This window comes from Panthera pardus, unplaced genomic scaffold (genome assembly GCF_024362965.1).
Source record: "Panthera pardus isolate Hobbes unplaced genomic scaffold, ASM2436296v1 HiC_scaffold_7, whole genome shotgun sequence".
In the NCBI taxonomy this organism is placed as follows: Eukaryota; Metazoa; Chordata; class Mammalia; order Carnivora; family Felidae; genus Panthera; species Panthera pardus.
In genome coordinates, this window is record NW_026527002.1 from 40,149,477 (window position 1) to 40,169,667 (window position 20,191).

At 36.2% G+C, this 20,191-nt stretch overlaps 1 protein-coding gene across 4 annotated transcripts in view; it reads left to right on the plus strand.

Annotated features, from left to right (window-relative positions):
• TMEM67 (transmembrane protein 67) overlaps positions 1-20,191 on the plus strand; it is a 69,870-nt gene that overhangs the window by 20,627 nt on the left and 29,052 nt on the right. For all 4 annotated transcript variants that reach the window (XR_002081115.2, XM_019453463.2, XM_019453461.2 and 1 more), the window contains 11 exons: positions 3,559-3,658; positions 5,352-5,421; positions 5,517-5,591; positions 10,951-11,013; positions 12,683-12,834; positions 12,951-13,059; positions 13,794-13,880; positions 14,121-14,186; positions 16,327-16,483; positions 17,036-17,159; positions 18,692-18,797. Coding sequence is in view for 3 of the 4 variants with exons in the window: in XM_019453463.2 (XP_019309008.2) it covers positions 3,559-3,658; positions 5,352-5,421; positions 5,517-5,591; positions 10,951-11,013; positions 12,683-12,834; positions 12,951-13,059; positions 13,794-13,880; positions 14,121-14,186; positions 16,327-16,483; positions 17,036-17,159; positions 18,692-18,797 (1,109 nt within the window). In the remaining variant the exon portion in view is untranslated. The remainder of the gene's footprint in view (positions 1-3,558; positions 3,659-5,351; positions 5,422-5,516; positions 5,592-10,950; positions 11,014-12,682; positions 12,835-12,950; positions 13,060-13,793; positions 13,881-14,120; positions 14,187-16,326; positions 16,484-17,035; positions 17,160-18,691; positions 18,798-20,191) is intronic.

The following is a 20,191-nucleotide window of genomic DNA, read 5'->3' on the forward strand; positions in this document are numbered from 1 at the left end:
ATGAGGAGGCAGTGTAATCGTGGGACCATAAAGGATTAATGGGATTTCAAAAGGTAATAAGAAAGAGAACATCTAGGCAGAAGGAGCAGTGTGAGCAAGAGTATTATTATAAACATAAACATCTAGATTGAAAATAAAGGAATTGGGAGGGTAACAGTTTGTTGAGTTTAAAGGTGCTTTGGTACAGATGGCAGAAGGCCTTTGAATGGTAGGATGTTCTGTAGGCATAGGCATTTTGTTCAAAGTTTTGAACAGGAGAATGATGATTAATCGGCAACAATCTGTTGCATTTGTTCATTCAACAAATATTTATTGAGCTCCTACTACGCGCTAGCCATTGTGCAAGGGCGCAAAGCATAAAGCAGTGAAGAGGATACAGTGAACAGGCACGAAGTCCCTGCTTTCATGAAGTTCACATTTAAGGAGTGGAAGAGCAGAAGTAGGGAGAGCTGTGAAGAGGCTGCTCTGGTGCTGTAGACATGTGACTACTGGACCTGAACCAGAGCTAGAGGGAATTATACCCGAAAGAGTAGATGCCAGAAACATTAAAAGGATGACAGTAGACCTAGATGAGTGAAGGAATATAGGGATGAGGAAAAAGGAAAAGTCAAAATATCTTTGGGATTTCTAAGTGGGGATGAAGGTGATGATGGTTCATAGATTCATGCTGTGAGGAAGTCATTATGGACTGAATTTCTGAAACAACTTTTGACAGCCAGAGATCACTGGTACAGAAGTGGCAGTTTTAGTAGGTTGCTGAGAATGGAGGCTAGATGCCTGGGGGGCCAGATGGTGGCTCTGACACCTAGAGACCCCTTAAGGTTGAGTGACAGCTGTGAAAACAGTATTTCACTATCTTAGATGCTACTGTTACGTACTTAAAATTCTCCATGGCATGAGCTCCTTAGAGCCACCTTGAACTTTTGCTGTTGATTTGTTCTGTGAATTTGCAAGAGGGGTTGGAGAGGAGTGGAAGAGTACAGAAAGAGGGTACATCCTACTTATTGCACCGCTTCTCTCAACTCTTCCCATTTCTGACATAAAAAGAAAATGATCAGATAATCAGGTAAATAATTTTTTAAAAATAATTTTAAAATAATTATCATAAAAATATCAAAATTCTTGAGGCTATAGAATGAGAAATAAAAGTCTACACTCCCCATCTATTTTATTTCCCAGAAATTAACCTAAAGTAATTATTTTTTCTCTATCTTTCCAAGTTTTTAATGTATTGCAAATATTTTGGAATGTCTATTTGCAGTGTATTTTGGAGAGAGTGCCATAAGAGCACATGTAGATTTACTACTTAAAAAGATATATCCATGTTTTTCAACTTAAAATTTTTACTTTTTAAAATTAAAGTAATACATGTATATGGTTTGAAATGTAAATAGTATAGAAAAATATAAAAACCAAGGGTCCTTGCCCTTCCACCCTCACTCTTATTCTTAGTTCTCTAATGTAACCACTATTAAGTTTCTTTTGTGTTCTTCCAAGAATGCTTTATGTATTTATATGTTTCTGTACATCCTTGGAAATATTTATATGTTGTCATACTTATTTAATCATAAATATTTGTTCACAAAAATTAAAATTTAAAATAAAATTATAAAACTTAACAGAACGGCAGTGAAGCTAAAAAGCAGTACCTTTTACTGAGCAGTACCCTGTTCAGTACCAGAAAATGGTTATCATCATGTAGGAACATGGGTCCCATGAAATCAGATTTTCCTTTCTTTAAAAAAATGCTAAAAATACACAATTTTTATGTGAAACCTTCCAAATTAAAATTTCCCAAATTCAAAAAAGAGTTTATTGAGCACTACCTGCCAGGTGCTGGCAGACAGTGGTGAATCCAACTTAGGTTCTAAGAGGAAGGCAATAAGCAATTAATAGTATATGCCAGGGCGTGGTAAGTGCTGTGAAGACAAGGGAGGGAGGGGGAGAGAGAGCGAGAGAGAGAGCACGCCAAGTGTTATTTTACATGGATGATCATGGAAGATCTCTTTGGAAAAGTGACATCTTAGCAAAGATTTGAAGGAAGTGCGGGACAGAGCCATGTAGATGACTAGGGGACTCGTTCTAGACAGAGGGAATAGCAAGTACAAAGATCCTGAGATGAGAGAATATTTGGCATTTTCAAGGAGCAGCAAATATGCTAATGTGGGTAAAGTAAATGAGGAGGAAAGCAGAAGTAGATGGGTCTGGAAAGTTGGGGTGATTGTTTGCAGATCATGTAAGGCCTTTTGGCTGTAATGGTGACCTTAGAAATTACCCCAAGTGAGATGGAAGGCCATTAGAAAGTTTTCAGGGGAGTGAAATCATCACACTTAGTTTTGAAAAGTCTTGCTCTAGCTTCTGCCTAGAGAATAGAACCAGGACTCCAATTAGGAAGCTGTCATAAAAGTCCAGGTGATAGATTGATGTCCCTTGGCCTGGGGTAGAGTTGCGGAGGTAGAGAGAATAATTCAGTTTCTGGATATATTTTAAAGGAGGAGCTAACAAGATTTGCAGATTTATTTTGTTAACTTTAATTTTATTGTTTTTAATATACAGTATGAAAAGAAATGAGGAAACTCTAAGGACTAGGGCCTGAGTAAATGGTCCAGTGGCATTGCCATTTACTGAGACGGGGATAGGGATGACTGTAGGAGAAACAAGTCATTCATCTTTACTTTGGTTAAACTCATTTTTACTATCTTGCAAAAACTTAAAACATTATGGACAAAGCATTATTGATAACATTATGATTAGGAGTAATGCCCTTTGACCATTTTTCTCAGTGCTGGTTCTCTGTTAATTCCCTTAGCCCCAAAAGTAATTGTTAACATTTTGACGTGTGTGCACATACACGTTTGCGTGTGTGTTTCCTTCTAGAACCTTTTTTTTTTCTGTTTTAAAATAAACATTACAGCCACATTATATAAATGTTTCATACCAAAAATATTGTTCTAGAGCAAACTTTTTTCAGTTACCAGTATGATCTGTTAGATTACCTAATTCTTTTTAGTCCACTCCATAGTATTTCGTAGGATGAATATACCATCATCTTGCTATTTTAAATATGTAGGTTGTTTTCTAACAAGTAACTGCCTCAGTAAATATCCTTATACACATGTACAAGTGTTTCTGTAGGTTAGGTATCTAAAAATGAAATTGTGGTGTTGTAGGATATGTGAATTTAACATTTTAATAGGTGCTACAAAAAACCCTCTTAAGTTGTAGAAACATATCAACTGTCTATGAAATTACTTGTTTCTGCATACCTGCTGTAGTAGGAACGTACAGGTAAGAAGTAACAAAAAAGAAAAATTAAGAAAAAAATAATTTATTATTATGATTTGGAAGGTTAATTTTTGTAATTTTTTTATGTGGGAATGAGGAAGGCTTCACTTTTCTACACTTTGTTATGGTGGTATTTGACATTCCTCTTATACAAATCAGGTATCTTAAATATACCCGATTATTTATAATAATTACAAGGGGACTGTACTAAGTTTATAGAAGGTTATATGTTGACTTTGAGTTACATCTTAATTTTGTTTCTAAATTGTTTAGTGGAAAGAGATGTTAACGGAACATTGTTGTCTCAAGCAACTTGTAAGCTCTGTGACGAAAATCAAAACTCTTTTACAGTAGCAAATGCTTTAGGAAACAGGTAAGCGGTGTGCTGGGTGCTGACTTTAAATATCATCTTACATTTATATGGAATCTATACCTTTTAAAAATACTTCCTATGATATCACTTGTTCCTCATAATAGCCCAAAGAAGATAAAAGTAGATATTAACATATAAAGAAGCTGAAGATCAGAGAATGAGACTGATTAGGGTTCAAAGCTTGGCTCAGTCTCTTATCAGTTGTTTGACCTTGGCTAGCTCAGTAAGTCAGTCTTTTTGTCCTTAGAATGGAAATATACCACCTACTTCCTAGGCTGTTATCACAGCTCAGAAATCAGTATGTGAATTCTTAGCATAGTGCTTCAGAGTAAGTGCTCAGTAAAAGGTGCTTTTTTTGTTTGTTATTATGAAATTTGTACATAATCTATAATATATATAGTATATAAATATTAACTTCTATTTGCAGCATCCTTACTGTGTGCCAGGAACTGTGCTTTAAAATAATGTTACATAAGAGCACCTGGGTGGCTCAGTCGGTTGAACATCCGACTTCAGCTCAGGTCATAATCTCACGGTTCGTGGGTTTGAGCCCTGCGTCAGGCTCTGTGCTGACAGCTCGGAGCCTGGAACCTGCTTTGGATTTTGTGTTTCCCTCTCTCTCTGCCCCTAACCCATTCACATTCTGTTTCTGTCTCTCTCAAAAATAAATAAACATTAAAAAAATTTTTTTAATAATATTACATAAAAAAGCATGTTAATAGATAAATGGTAATTATAGTGACCCAGAAACCCTGATTAATAGCCCTGTTCTTTATCACTTCCTGTTTCCCCTTTATGCGTGCATATGTATGCACCACATAAACACACAGCCCTGTCTCTCTAACTCAAACACAGTATCCCTATTTCAAATTCTTCACATTTTTGTAGAGAGCTACATGATGACTTTTCCCAAGTTTAAGAGAAAATACTTGAGTAGCTTCTCCTGGGGGTATTTAGCATTGGATCACCTCTTCCCTTATGCTGATATGGATTGTAGTATCCAAATATTGACTATTGGGCTGATCCCCAGGTCTTCCCCTCCAGTACCTCCTTAAGCCCACTTCTATGCCATGCCCCAGTCCCTCCTACCTGCTCTATCTTACGAGTAATGAATACTACAGACCCATCACTGTCCCCGCTAGTCCGGTGGATGCTCTCCCTCCCTGGATATCATACATTAATGAAAAATACAAAGTATTTTTCTAAAATAAATAAAGATAATAAATAGACTTTAAAAGTGTTTGTCACAGCTTTGATCAGGGGATAGACACACATTTTTTCAGTATATGTTTCCTTTTTGCTTTGTGAGAGGCAAAATAAGGAACGTAGATTTGATATAACTACCTATGAAAACAGATTGGGTTTTACTTATGTGAGTTTGTTAGGCTCTTAATTGAGTGACTTAACCATCTTTTTTATTCAATATTGTTTATTCTGTACACGCCATGTAGTTTCAAAAGAATATTCTCCTATTATTGGCTAATATTATTTGTTTATACCTTGCTTTGTAATACAAGGAGTGGTATAAAAATAATCAAATCAGTGTTAATTTTTTTAATTTGTTTAGTTTATTATAAGTAATTACTTAGTTGAATGAATCTATTCTAATCCAGCATTTAAGAAGACAAATTTTAATGAAATTAGATCTAGCATAATTCATTAACATTTTAAAATGTTTTTGTTATATTGACAGATGTGTTCGATGTGAGCCAACATTCGTCAATACCAACAGGTCCTGTGTGTGTTCGGAACCGAACATTTTAGTAAGGCTAAGCACATTAATGAAGTGTATATTTTAAAATTAAGTTATACCTTTCCATAAACTTTTTTTTTTTTTAATTTTTATTTATTTATGAAGACAGGGGGATTATGTTTCAGCAGCACAGTGAATTTTCCTTCACGTGTAATTTCATCTGCCCGTTATGGAGAACCTGTGAGTATGTTTCAGTTTTTTTGTTCCATTCTTGTTGCATTACTTCCTTTGGTCATCAGTCTGGGGCTAAAATGAGAAATATTTCTGTGTAAGTCACTTCAAAACACAAATAAATTAAGAAACAGTTACTCTCTTCTCTACCTTAGCTCAAACTTTTTCAGTGAATCTCTGAATGTTTAAGCTGGAAAGGTCCTATATAGATCCTGTAAGGAATGAAGCATTATTTGTTAAGAGCACCAGAGACTCTAGACTTGAACCCTAGGTTGCCAGTCATTAGTTTTATATCCTTGGATTTACTTGATATTTCTAAACTTCAGTTTTACTGTCTGTACATTGGACATAATAATAATAATTACCTCACAGTGCCTATACATGCTAATCACTGGAGAAACAAGGGTTATTCATATCTGGCCAGATTCCTTGTTCTGTGGATGAGAGCATGGATGCCTCAGGTTAGAGCCTTTGTAACAGATTCTGGTCTGACAAGGTCTGCTGTGTAAAATGGGAAGTAGATGAATTGGAAGTGAAGAGATCACGAATAGAGAATAGGAGTTCGTTGACTAACTAGGAGTTAGTTAATGAGCACTGAAAATAAAATACCCAGTATGGCAGCAGAGCTTGTGGCAGGCAGGCTAGGACCCGGTTGCTCAAATTATCCTTAGATGGATGAGAGTCATTAAGGGACAGGAGGACAGCCATGATGAAGGTGGAATCTGGGCTCTTAAGGAATAAAGCAAAAATCCCTGTTCTCCAATATGGTCTTGTGGGAGTGATAGGCAAGTACCATGCATTTGCAAACCAACAAAATAAATGCTAATATTGGGGTACAAATACGGAGCTCTGAGATCACCCCAAATTGCCTCATTTGGAATAAGAGGTGTGTCTTCTGGAGTGTTCCCAGTCTCAGGTTATAGTGACCTTCTGTATACCATTGTCAAACTTGCAGGCCTTTAATTTTCATTTTTCCATTTGTTTTCTTTTTGCCTTTTTAAAATAATTTTGCCAACAGTACCAACAACGCCTCTTTTGTCTCTTTGGTGTCAGATCACCAGTCATTTAGAAGTCATGCCTCTTTTAGTCTCCTCTGATCTGAAATAGGTCCTCAGTCTTTCGCTGTCTTTCATGAACTCAACAGCTTTGAAGGTTACAGGCTTTACAGTCTATAGGATGACCCTCAACCTGGATCCATCCAGTTTTTCCTCATAATCAGGACATGCTTGGCAGGAAACCACAAAAAAGATGTCAACGTATTATAACAGAGGGCACCCAGTGTCCATTTGTCCCACTACTGGTGATTTTAACTTCGATCACATGCCATAAAGTCACCATGTCTACTATAAGGGTACCATTTTTCCCTTTATAATAGGTTAGTATTTTGTAAAGAGAATTTCCAAGATTGCACTTCGTCTTCACCAACCCCAACAGTAAGTTAAACAACAATAAGTTTTAGTCTTGGTTAGTGATGTTTGCCTTTATCAACCACTACTAGTATGGTTGCCAAATATTTCCATCATTCCTTCTTCATTTATTAATTGACATTCTACTATAAGAAAGAATTTTTCCTTCTTCTCATTTATATATTTGTTTATTAATGTAGGTATAGATTAGTGGGTTCCTGTTTTATTCAGTTGGTTATAATCCAGTACATGCATTATTTGTTTTGATCCTCAAATTGTCCTAGATTTAGCTAGTAGAAGCTTCTTCAGTTTGTTTCCTGTGTCTTTTTGATATATCTCCATCATTCTTTGAGCATTTCCTTCCTTTCTGGAACAAAAGATTTCCAGGCTTATCTTGTACTTTTCCTACCTCAGCCCTGGGATCAGCCATTTCTTTAGAATTTCTGGAAGATAATAATTAGGAACCAAGATTACCACACGGAGCATGCCCTTTTAGGAGGCAGATACCCATATACATACACACATCTGTAACTATTTATTTTGTATATGTATTGAAGTAAATGAGTTCCCACTGATACTTTCAATTCCAAAGCAGTACCTCAGCATTCCTTCTAACTCTCCTTTTGATAGATTTTAAGTACCTTCTCCAGTAGTGAGAAATCTGGGTCTCATCTTCAGTTTCCTCATTTGCTCAGTGTAATAGTCTTCCAGCCATACTGCTCTCTTCCATACCATCTCCGCATCCTTCTTCACACCACTTTGCAATAGATCTGTTGCAGACTCTGTTAAGAAAAGATGGACAGGGGAAATCAATTCCATTCTTAAAGTTAATTTGATTCAGTTAATACATTTCATTTAAACATTATCAATCTTGAACACTGATGCTTTCCTAAGGACAAGTTTGGAAACCTTGATTTTTAAGTCATTTTATAACTAATGTTGAGACAGGTTCTGTGTAGCTTAAGTTATGAGGCATGTAAACAAATATAGTTAAGATTATATGACTATTTTGGCCCAGTCCTCAGCCTGGCTGACATAAGAACTCAGTTTTAGCAGTGCACTTGTAGTCAGTCAGGACCTAGGGGACCAGTACAAAATAATTAAACCCACAAGAGACTAGATAGTGGATAAAGCAAAATGCATGTTTATTAGTTTATATATATTAATTGCCAGCTAGACTAAAATACTTACATTGACTTGATAATGTACACGCTTCCTAATTGGAAAAGTGTGCTTAGAACGTTACATATCAGGTGTTCTCTTGGGTAATACAGAATTGGAACATAATTAATTTTGTATAATTTTATGAGAGCATTTAATCCTACTCTAGGAATGTACCTGCCAATCAGTAAAGAGTTTCCATATATACGGGTCAGTGTGTTCCCATTGTCTGTCCCCAAAGATAGTAATAGTGATCTAGCATCTTGGCTTTGTGTTTTTCTCAACTTTTTTTTTGAAAATTTCAAAATTACAGAAAAGTTAAAAATATAAGTCCAGGAATGTGCCTGGGTGGCTCAGTCAGTTTTGAGCATCCAACTCTTGATTTCAGCTCAGGTCATGTTCTCACAGTTCGTGGGTTCGAACCCCACACTGGGCTCTGTGCTGACAGCATGGAGCCTGATTGGGATTCTCTGTCTTCCTCTCTCTGCCCTTCCCTGCTCACTTGTGCACTCTCTCTCAAAATAAATAAACTTTAAAAAAAGTACAAGACCAGGACTATACATATATCTTTCACTTAGGTTAACCAATTATTGTTTTGCTGCATTTGCTTTATAATTCTGTATATATGTAAAATGCATGCATACACACACACATTTTTTTTCAGAGTCACTTGAAAATAAGTTGTAGACTTGTGACACTTCACTCCTAAATATCATATTATATAGCCCCTAAGAACAAGGGGGTTTTCCTGGCTTCACAGCAAAGAAACTAAGATAATAAAATTGTCTGATATACTGTTCATATCTAAATTTACCCTGTGTTCCACTAATGTCCTTTATGCCTCCCTTTTTGTGGGTGCAGGGAGAGAGGAGGCAAGAATCCAAGGATTCATTTAAGGATCCCACAATGTAATTAGTCTTTTAGTTTTCTTTAATCTAGACCCTGCTGAATTTTGCTTTTGTGGGTTTGCAGTTTTTTTGCTTTTTTGACTTTTATAGAATTGAAATGCAGAATCCAGGCCAGGTCTCTTGTAGAGTGTCCCACAATCTGGATTTTTCTGATTGTTTTCTCATGATTAGATTCAGTGAAACATCTTTTCACAAGAATATGATGTAGGTATTGTGTATATCCATTGCATCATAACAAAGAGCACATGTTAGGTTGTCTAGTTCCTGGTGATGCTAAATTTGATTATCTGGTCACGGTGGGATCTGCCACTTCTCTTCATTGTAAAGGTACTGTGATTAATAAGTCAGTCTGAGATTTTACTTTGCGACTTTGTAAATATCCATTTTAGTGGCCACTGATGAACCAACCTTGCCTGAATCAAGTTTTAAATCGGTCATTTCAAGATAATTTCACAATTCTATTATTTCCTTTACATTTAGTAGCTAGCAGTCTTCTGTAAAGAGTGCTTTCCTTTCTCTCTATACTTTTTTTTCACTTTGAACTCATGAAATCTTTATTCAATGTGCTATAATTTTTTACTGTGTTTTTTTTTTTTTTTCCAAAGTTCAAATTGTCTTCTGGCTTCACTTTAAGACAGTTCCTATGTTATTTTGACGTGTCTCCATCAGTCTTTTTGCACCTTCTTGGTTTCTCTATACCATGTTCCAGGCTCAACCAATATAATTTTTAATAGTTACCTAACACTCCCCTTTGAATATTTAGGTTTTCTGTTATTAATAATATTGCTATCAATCATTTTATGCACAGATATGTTTTTCCTTTTAGAGAGATTATTTCCTTATGATATATGTCCCAAGTGTTTCTAAATTCCTGGGTTAAAATGTGTGGATAGTATTTTATGAAAGGATCATGTAGCTTTAACATTGTCACTGGAATTGTCTGTGGGTTTATTTTACATGAATTTCCAAACACTGTTGTCTTTGCTTTCCATTTTTACTAGTTGTTTTTTTTTTTAATGTGTTCTTCAATCCTGTATGCAAAGGTGATGTTTTTCTTTAAAAGGGAGAATTTTTAAAAGGGAGAATTGCTACTTGACGAGATGAAAATAGTGACTTAGAATTTTACTTTAGATTTTTTTGATAGCTATGATGCCATGTTCCATATAATTTGGCTTTATCTCCTCTCTGTCCATGCCTCTGAATGGTGTTTCTTAGTGTGTCATTTTTTAGCAAGATGTGCAGATAAGCTCTAAAGCAGTGGTTCTTAGCCAGAGATTTATATCTGCAGCTTTCAGAGCACATGCGTGCCTTGGTCTCCTGGAGATTGATTTGGAATGCAGTCAGGCATTTTCTGTTCTTTGGAAATTCCACAGGTGACTCTGATGCCCATCATTATTTGAGAATCGCCACTCTAGAGATTTTATATGTCAGTTACTCTGTATATCCCCAATTTCCTGTTGCTTAGAAATCATTCATAAATGTTTCTTTTTTATTACTTGCAAATTTAATACAGTATAATAATCCTAAATCAGCATGTGTTGGCAGTGAAATGCTAAATCAATACCTAGTTTTTCTTTTATTTTTTTTTGCCATCTTGTTCTTTGTTTCTTGTATTAGTAAAATGAGTGTAATAGTTTTTTTGGATTATAGACACACTGTTTCCTTTTATCTTTTGCCTAAGTGACATGATTTTGTAATGCAGTCCCTCTTTGTGATAACTGAGTTTGGTTATAATTAACTCTTATATCCTCATTAAAACTATTTTCTAATAACATTGAGAAAGTGCTAGTAGTCATTTCCCATTGGAAAATATGCATGTTAATATTTTCTTAGCAGTGTACATAAGGAATCTTCATTTGAACTTAAAACTAAAACTTATCTTTTTGTGAGCAGGGCATGTCTTTCACTTCAGAATGGTTTGCAAAGTATTTGCAGTCATCAGCAGCTGCTTGTTGGGTAAGTTTAAGTTGTTTTTAAATAATTTTATTTCATTTTACAGAATTGTCCCACCACCATTTTTTCCCCAGATAATAAAAATCTTCTAAGATATATCTTCTAGATATATCTCCTTGGTCATATTCTATAAGAAAAATAAGCCATTTCTAGTGGAAAGAAAATACACAAAGAAAATGTTTTTCATTTCACATTTCATTATACACAAATTGAATGTCTTCAAGCTTGTTCAGCTAGAATGGAGTGTTAGAGGAAAGTGATTCATACTGTCATTTCTTAAATATTAATTATTGACCTGTGTGCCAGGCCCTGTTCTCAAATCAGGTTATGTATTTCAGAAAAAGACAGGAAAAAAATCCCTCATGGAATTATATTCTAAGTAAATGCAGGTGGTGCTAAGTGCTATAAGACAAATAAACCAGGATAAAGAGCATAGAGAGTGGAAGGGGTACTATTTTATACAGGGTGGTTGGGATACATATCTCTGTGAGTGATATTTGAACAAAGTCCTGAAGGAAGTGAGAGTGTAAATATCCAGGGAAAGAGTGTTCTAAATAGAGACCACAGCAAGTACAGAGATTCCAAAGCAGTTCTCTGATGTGTTCGTGTTTGAGAAACAGGAAGTGGGGCGCCTGGGTGGCTCGGGCCATTAAGCGTCCGACTTCAGCTCAGGTCATGATCTCGCGGTCTGTGAGTTCGAGCCCCGCGTCGGGCTCTGTGCTGACAGCTCAGAGCCTGGAGCCTGTTTCAGATTATGTGTCTCCCTGTCTCTGACCCTCCCCCATTCATGCTCTGTCTCTCTCTGTCTCAAAAATAAATAAACGTTAAAAAAAAATTTAAAAAAAAAAATCACCTTTTTAAAAAAAAAAAAAAAAAGAAACAGGAAGGAGGCTAGAGTGGCTAGAGCAGGGTAAGTAAGTAAGGGCAAGTGGAGAGGTGAATTTGGAGGTGAAGGGAGTGGCTACAGTGAGGACCTAGAGTTTATTGCAAGGGGGATTAGAAGGATTTTGTGCACAGGAAGATAGTGACTGAACTTCAGATTTTGAAAGGATCACTAGCATGGAGAATAGATTTTGCTGAAGCAAGACAGAAGCAGGGAGACCAGTCGGGAGAGTATTACAGTAACCCAAGTGGGAGATGGCGGACCCATGAACAAGAGTGGTAGCCTGGGTCTGAGAGAAGTTCAGCTTCTAGATACACTTGAAGAGTGAGGCAATAGGATTTACTGATGAGCTGGGTATGGGTATGGGAAGGGAGAGAAAGAAGATCACTGAAATGTTTGACTTGAATCAACTATAAAAAATAGAGCTGCCTCTTCCTGATAGGGAAACTGAGAAGTTTGAGTGGCAAACTCAACAAATAGTATTCTTTCAAATATAATTATTTTACCTAATAATTTTTTAAATGTCATGCTATGTTTTTAGTTAGTTCTTTTTTCAACTGCTCATCTTTATATGTTCACCTGTAATTTACAGTTAAAATGTACACATTATTCAAGTGGAAAGTTCTTTTCTACTTAAAATAGAGGAAAGATATTAAAGAGCAAAAGAATACTGCCAAAAAGAATTTGTAGACTAGGTACAAACATAATTTTTATATCAGCTTTTGCTTAAAGTATTAAAGTCCATGTTACATTTCTTTGCCTGGTTACCTTTACATGGTTCTCTCGTAGGTGTATGCCAATCTAACATCTTGCCAAGCTCTCGGAAATATGTGTGTGATGAACATGAATTCTTATGACTCTGTCACTTTTGATGCATGCCGACTGTTTCAGTTTATCTTTGAAAATACTGGACTGCGCACTGTTCATTCTATTTCATTTTGGTAAAGATACCCTGATGAACTGTCATTTTGACCAAATTCAATGCAGTTACTTTCACAAATATTAGTAATAAGATATATTGGTACCGTGTTACTAAAACAATTGTAATTATTTGTAGGAGACGGAATCTTCCATGGCTCTTCTATGGAGACCAGCTAGGATTAGCACCTCAAGTACTCAGTACCATACCTCTTCCTACAAATTTCAGTTTTAAAGGGGAAAACCAGGTATAAGTTATTAGATTATTAGAGAACAACTGTATTTTGATTTATAATTTAAAATTTATAATTAGTCGTAATTCTTGCTTCCTTAGGTTTTTTTCTAAAAATTTAATTACTAAACTAAACCAAAATATCAGCTGTTCATAGGAATTAAACAATACAGAGTTTAGCAGCCTTACTGAGTGTATGGATACCTCTGGATTATGTGGTTGTGGCAGTAAGTAGTACGTGGAGGACTGGGAAAGTAGTTTTCATCACCAAATGCCAAACAAACTCTGTCCTCCTCTGTCTCTACATTTTTAAGAACTGCTTCCAAAGACTGACTGGAACTCTATGCCATTTCCTTAGCATAAATTTTTGTGCTAAGGTCAAAATTTTTACCTTCAGCTTTTTAACCTTCTAGAATGATGGAATAGATTATTCTTGTCCCTGCTCACCCCCCACTCTTCTACACAAACACACACACACATACTTAACAGTTTTGAAGGAAGTTACTTGTCACTGGCATTGCCTCTCAATTCTGGGATAATAGTTTTAATGCAAAAAAAAACAGTTCATTTATTTTAGGTGTGTTTAATTATAAAGATACTTAGATTAATTTTGCTTCAAAGTAAAGACAGTTGAATTTGATATTTGATCTCTGGAAAAAGAAAGGATCAGTCAGTAATGAACATTTCTCAATAGAATACTGCATTGCTTCTAGAGTATGTAACATTTTATTCTTGTTTTTATTTAATCAGAATAGAAAACTGAAGTTTATTGCTGCTTCCTATGATGTAAGAGGAAATTTTCTCAAGTGGCAGACATTAGAAGGAGGTGTTTTACAGGTGAGCATACTTCTAGCTAAAGAATTCCTACCTAATGTGCCTTATTTTTGCCCCAGCAAAGATAAGGAAAAGACTAGATGTTTACTAGATTAACTTGCATGGCTACGTTGATTTTTTTTATTGTGTTTTAAATGGGAATTTCTTAAAACTACTTTAAGAAGTAGGGGTTTAAGAATTCTTGACTATAAGCAAATAAAACATTATTCTGAGATATTTACCATTTGTATTGTTTTGCTCTAGCTTTGTCCAGACACAGAGACAAGACTGAATGCTGCTTATTCTTTTGGAACAACCTATCACCAAAACGTAAGTTTGGACTATACTAGTCTATATTTTAACTTCATTTCACATCAGCAATATTGGGATGATCTTTGAATTTTCAAAATGCTTTTAATAGTAGTGAATAATTTCACTGACTGATATAGTTTTTTATTATTTGGGTGTGGAAAGTCTTACCTTGTCATCTATAGAGTTTAAAATCATATAATATTAGATTTTCATAATTATTATTTATTTACTTTTAGGCATATAAAATGATATTTTCTTCTGAGCATTTTCAAATAAAGCGAAAATATTATTTTTAGTGACTAATAAAAATGTTACTCCCTCCTCTCTCTACCCCCCCAGTTAATAAATAAAAATGCCTCTGTCTTTCCTTCCATACTTTTCTCCCTTCTACCCTCCCTGACAGTTCCTTCCTTTAGTAACCCATTTTGAAATTACAGTATTTACAGTATGGTATAAAGGAATGTTACGAGCCATTAAACTTCTGAAAGACAGACATTCACTTGTCTACAGAAATACTTCTTGATAAAATGCATATACATACACCATAGAACAAAACTGTGATTCCACTTTTGTTAAAACTACAATGAAAACTATCATGGAAAACAGATTGCAAGACAATAAACATTTTTAATAGTGGTTATCTCTGGATAGTGGGATTGCAGGTGATTGATTGATTGATTGATTGATTGATTGATTGATTTTATTATTTTCCAAACCTCAGGGGCACCTGGGTGGCTCAGTCGATTAAGCGTCTTGACTTTGACTCAGGCCATGATCTCACGGTTCGTGAGTTCAAGCCCCACATCAGGCTCTGTGCTGACAGCTCGGAGCCTGGAGCCTGCTTTGGATTCTGTGTCTCCCTCTGTCTCTGTTCTTCCCCTGCTCATGCTCTGTCTGTCTCTCTCTCTCAGAAATAAACAAAGTAGTAATAGTTTCCAAACCTCTATCATGAACATGAATTTACTTTTATTATAAATGACTTATGTTATCAAAAAAAAAAAAAAAAAAAGGAATGTTACTATGTGTCTACTATGAACAAGGAGAATCAACACTAGTTAAATGCCTGCTGCTGGATGCTCAGCATTTTGTCATCTCATTTGATCCATGAAATAACTATGTGAGATACGTATCATTATTATACATATCATTCATAGATGAGGAAATGGTGCTCAGTGAGATTAAGTAATTGACTTAAGGTCTTGTAGCAGGTAAATTGTGGAACTGGTGTTCTGTTAAACTTAAAAACCATGTTTTTTTCCATTGAACTGGGCTGCCTCTGAAGTAGCTCACAGCCTAATAGAGAAAATACTATGTAGACAAAGAATCGCAAAGAATGTAGAATGCGGTGTGTACAAAGTACCATATTGACACAAAAGAGGAGTCATCAGCAGTTCCTGGGGAGGTACTGGAAGGCTTCTCAGAATGAGTGATATTTAGTCTTGTAGAGTGAATATGAGTTTGCCAGGAAACACAGTGGGGAAGGGAATATCAGGCAGCAACATTGGTGATGTCAGAGAGACATAGAATAGCATAGCATATTTAGGAACTGCATTAGGTTGGTATGAATGGACCATAGACTGGTAGGGAGCAGTGGGAGATAAGCCTGGTTCTGTTAAGGGAAGCCAAATCTTAAACTACACTGTATGTCAGGAGAAAGAATTAAGACCTCATTCCATAGGACAGTAGTTTTTAAACTTTTTCACTGATGTACACTTAATGTTGAGAACAAAGGCATACCTTCTCCAGCTGTGTTGTAGAATAAGAACCAAGCAGTTCTTTACTTTTAGTTCTTTTGATCCTTAAAAAGAATCATATTGAAGTATTCACGTTTTGGAAGGTTCATGGGAATGCATATTAAAAAGATAGTTTAAAGATATTTTAAAAGCTTAAAAAACACTTTTCTTTTACGTTTATTTTTATTTTGGAAAGAGTATGAGTAGTGAGGGGCAGAGAGAGGGAGACACAGAATACGAAGCAGCCTCCAGGCTCTGAGCTGTCAGCACGGATGACGCGGGGCTCGAACCCATGAACCGCGAGACCATGACCTGAGCCGAAGTCAGATAGTCAACCGACTGAGCCACCCAGGCGCCCCCAAAGAACACTTTGAAAGATTAAATATGCTTTCTAATTTTCATTGCTTTTATTTTTTATTTTCCAGTGTGAGATTCCTATTTCTAAGATCTTAACCGACTTTCCCTCTCCTATATTTTATGATGTGTACCTTGAATATACTGATGAAAATCAACACCAGTATGTTTGGGCTGTGCCTGTGTTAAACCTAAATCTTCAGCACAATAAAATATTTGTAAACCGAGGTAAGACATCCATATATACCATTCTCTCTCTGAGCTGAAAACCAATAAATAAGTCAACCTTCATGATAATTTAATAAACCATGGGTTATAAAAAAGGTCATGGGTTTTCTCTTATTATATGGTTTTAGATAGTCTGCCAAGAAGTAAAACAATAAGACTGCTGATATATTTAGAAATTTCTGCCAAACATATGAGGCCTACTGTTAAGAAATTAAATATTATTGCTAACATGTAAATTGGGGCTTCTTCAAGCTGTTCTCAAGCTGCTTTTCAGACAAGTTCATTTATTTTGTCCTCATATTATAAAATTCTTATTCAGGTAATTTGCAGGGAAAATCCTTCCAAACTGATGAAAGTCCAAACAATCAGAAGACATTCAAGTGAAGTCAGGAAAGCTATTACCAAGAATTTCTTGCAGCAATAGCTGTTTGTGCAATCATTTTATCTAAAACACAATGTATAATTCTGTGTTTTAAATTTATTTTGTAACTTCTCCTTGAGAACCAAGGTATTTTTTAATGCCATCTTTTTCTTTTCTTTTTATGATAAAAGACAGTAGCCCCGGCAAGTGGCTTCTGACTCGGCGCATTTTCTTAGTGGATGCACTAAGTGGACGGGAAAATGACTTAGGAAGTCAGCCAAGATTAACTCGAATTGCTACCCAAATATCACTGAGGTAAGCAAACATCTGTTGTACTAAATTAAGGTTGGAGTGTATGGGAAAATGTGATAATGAAAGTGTTTACTAGTAATCATCAGATGAAAACAATAAGGACAACTGAATTGCAGCAATACATAGAGATTTTTAGATATCTGTGTAGACTGGTATATACACCAGTAGAAGTGAGGAGCTCCAGGGGGAGAATTCTGTTGAAGAACCTGAGGAGTTTTGTCAGAATGCACACTCTAGCCCTGCTGAATTAGAATGGGTTGGGAGGCGGAGGGGAACTGAATAGCAGTGGGCTGAAATGGGAATGTGAGAAGGAGCCTGCCCAGTGGTTTAATGGGTAGGCCCCTGGGTTTTCATTTCCTTTCATAGCTACTGCCTTGGCCCAGATTAACTATCAACACCTCCCTCTTCCTAGGAAATCTTAATGATGATCCTACCTTAGAATAGTGCCTTGTAGCCCTTATTTCTCTGTTTTTAAGTGTGAGATTCCTACCTCTAGATCATAACTGACTTTCCCCACTCTGATATATGTATTTTTTAATGTTTATTTATTTTTGAGAGAGAGAGGGAGAGAGAGCACGGACCGGGCAGGGACAGAGAGAGGGAGACAGAATTCGAAGCAGGCTCCAGGCTCTGCACAGTCAGCACAGAATCCACCGTGGGGCTTGAACTCTTGAACTGCGCGATCATGACCTGAGCTCAAGTTGGACAGACACTTAACTGACTGAGCCACCCAGGCACCTCACCCACTCTAATATTTTTCGATGTGTACATTGACTACACTGGCAAGAATCAACACCGTCATTTTACATGAGTCTGGCACTTTGAAGCACTTCAATATCCACATACATTTTTTCATTGTTATTTCATTCTGCTTTTCATAGCAATCTTATGAGATACAGGCAGTATAGAAGCTTTATCATGTATCTTGCTGAAGTCCAAATATACTGTGTTTTTTAGCATCCCCTCAATCTACTAATGTAGTATCACTGGTAAAAATGAAATTGGACCTAGTCAGGCCTAACCTGATTGTGGTAAAACCACGCTGGCCCCTAGCATTTGGCACTTTGAATTTACAAACTATATTCATGCATTGAATTCAGCAAAATATGTTCCACTATGTACTATAAACAGTACGAGATATGACATGCATTATTTTGTTAAGAATTCATCTTTCTCCTTTGAAAATTATGGTGTTATCTGTCTTTTCCTAGGCTTCGTTTAACACTTCACTTTTGACTGTTCCTCAAAGATGGTTCATAGTACTTCAGTGATTTCACTTGTAAACTTCATAGGACCTAGATCGCAAACAGTTTCTAATTTGTCTCAGACGGTATATTTTAATATTAAAGTTTTGACTACTTAAGATAGCTTATGTTGTTACCATTAGTTTGTTTGACCCTAGTCCTTATTAACTGGTTGATTCTGAGATCACCAAGACTATCCATATTACACTAAAACAACAACAACAGTAAGTCAGCTGTATGTTTAAGGACTTAGATATATTTATAACTAAAAATGTATTTTCTTATAAACAGCATCTACCTTGTGCCCAACACAAAAAATGGAAACATTTACCCTCCCTTAATTACCATTGCCTACAGCGACATTGATATCAAAGATCCCAACAGCCAGTCTGTGAAGGTGAGTGCCATGCTATTCAGTGGCTCTGTATGTGTTAATGTAATACTGATGCAGTTTACATTATGGTCAAAGGTTATTAGTTCTTTTTTAAGTTTTAAAAAAAATACTGCACTAAATATAGTCAAGTGTTAATTACTTTTTACTACTAACGGTAAAGGTGAGTTCTTTACAGATTGTTCAAGTAAAAAAGCAAGAATTAAGTTTTTATCTAGACACCATCACCAGGGATGCAGTTGGGCATCCCTGTTCAGGATCCCAGGGTATCCTGAAATATGCAGTGTCTGTCTCTGTCCTTTTTGCCAACTTGCTCGCACTAAGATATTGTTTCCTTGGCTAATAAAAGCAGAGACTCGAACTTTTCAGCAGGCATATGTGTTCCTCTTCTCATCAGGTTTGCTCACTTGATGAAAATGCACTTTGACAGGTAGAAAGATTCAAATCATCAGTAGTTTATAACTAGTAGTGCTAAAGGGAAGTAGAGAATAGTTTGGACCTGCAGCCAGGTTGGCTTCCTACTATTTCCCCAACTCAAAGTTAACTGCAGAACTAAAGGCCTCCCTTGCCTGGAAGGGCCTGTGAATGGAGTAGAGACCTCGTACACTCTGAAGACAGGCTACGCTAGAGAGTGAGCCTGGAGAAGGCTCAGTTCCTCCTCCCAACCTCACGAGTAGTCAGATAAAGCATCTCTGCTTTGAGGAGTGGTACATGATAGAGATATAGAGACCAAAACCAGAGGTAATCCTTCTATACTTTTTCCTCAGAGAGATTAAGTGGCCATTCCCTTCCCCGTCTGGAAACATGAGAGGTATTTAAGCATTCCCTACCTCCAAACCTCACTAATAGCTTTTAATTTCTACTATTTTACTTTTCTGAATTTTGGCTACTTTTGGCTTCTATATTGTATTTGTACTCAGCTGCTGCTAGATTCAGGCTTCCATTAAAGAAAAAGTAGGCACATAACATAACTCTTCTCTGAAAGATTTTACCTCCTCATTTGTATGACCAAATTGGACGTTAAAATTAGTTTCCATTGCCTGAGCTCATATGCACCATAACAAGAGGAGAGGAAAATCCAGAAACTCACTTAGTAACAACAAGGCTGCCTGGTTTAAAATTTCCTGGTTAGGAACACCACCTGGGTGGCTCAGTCGGATAAGCTCTGTGTTGAGCCCCAAGTGGAGCCCTGCGTCAGGCTCTGTGCTGGCAGCATGGAGCCTGCTTGAGATTCTCTGTCTGTCTCTCTGTGTCTGTCTCTCTCTTTCTCTCTCAAAATAAATAAATTTTAAAAATTAAAAAAAAAATAAAATTTCCTGGGTAACCAAGAGTATATTTATTTTAAGATAAAACACTTCTGGGTCTTTTCTTTAACAATCTTTTTATTTGCTTAAAATATT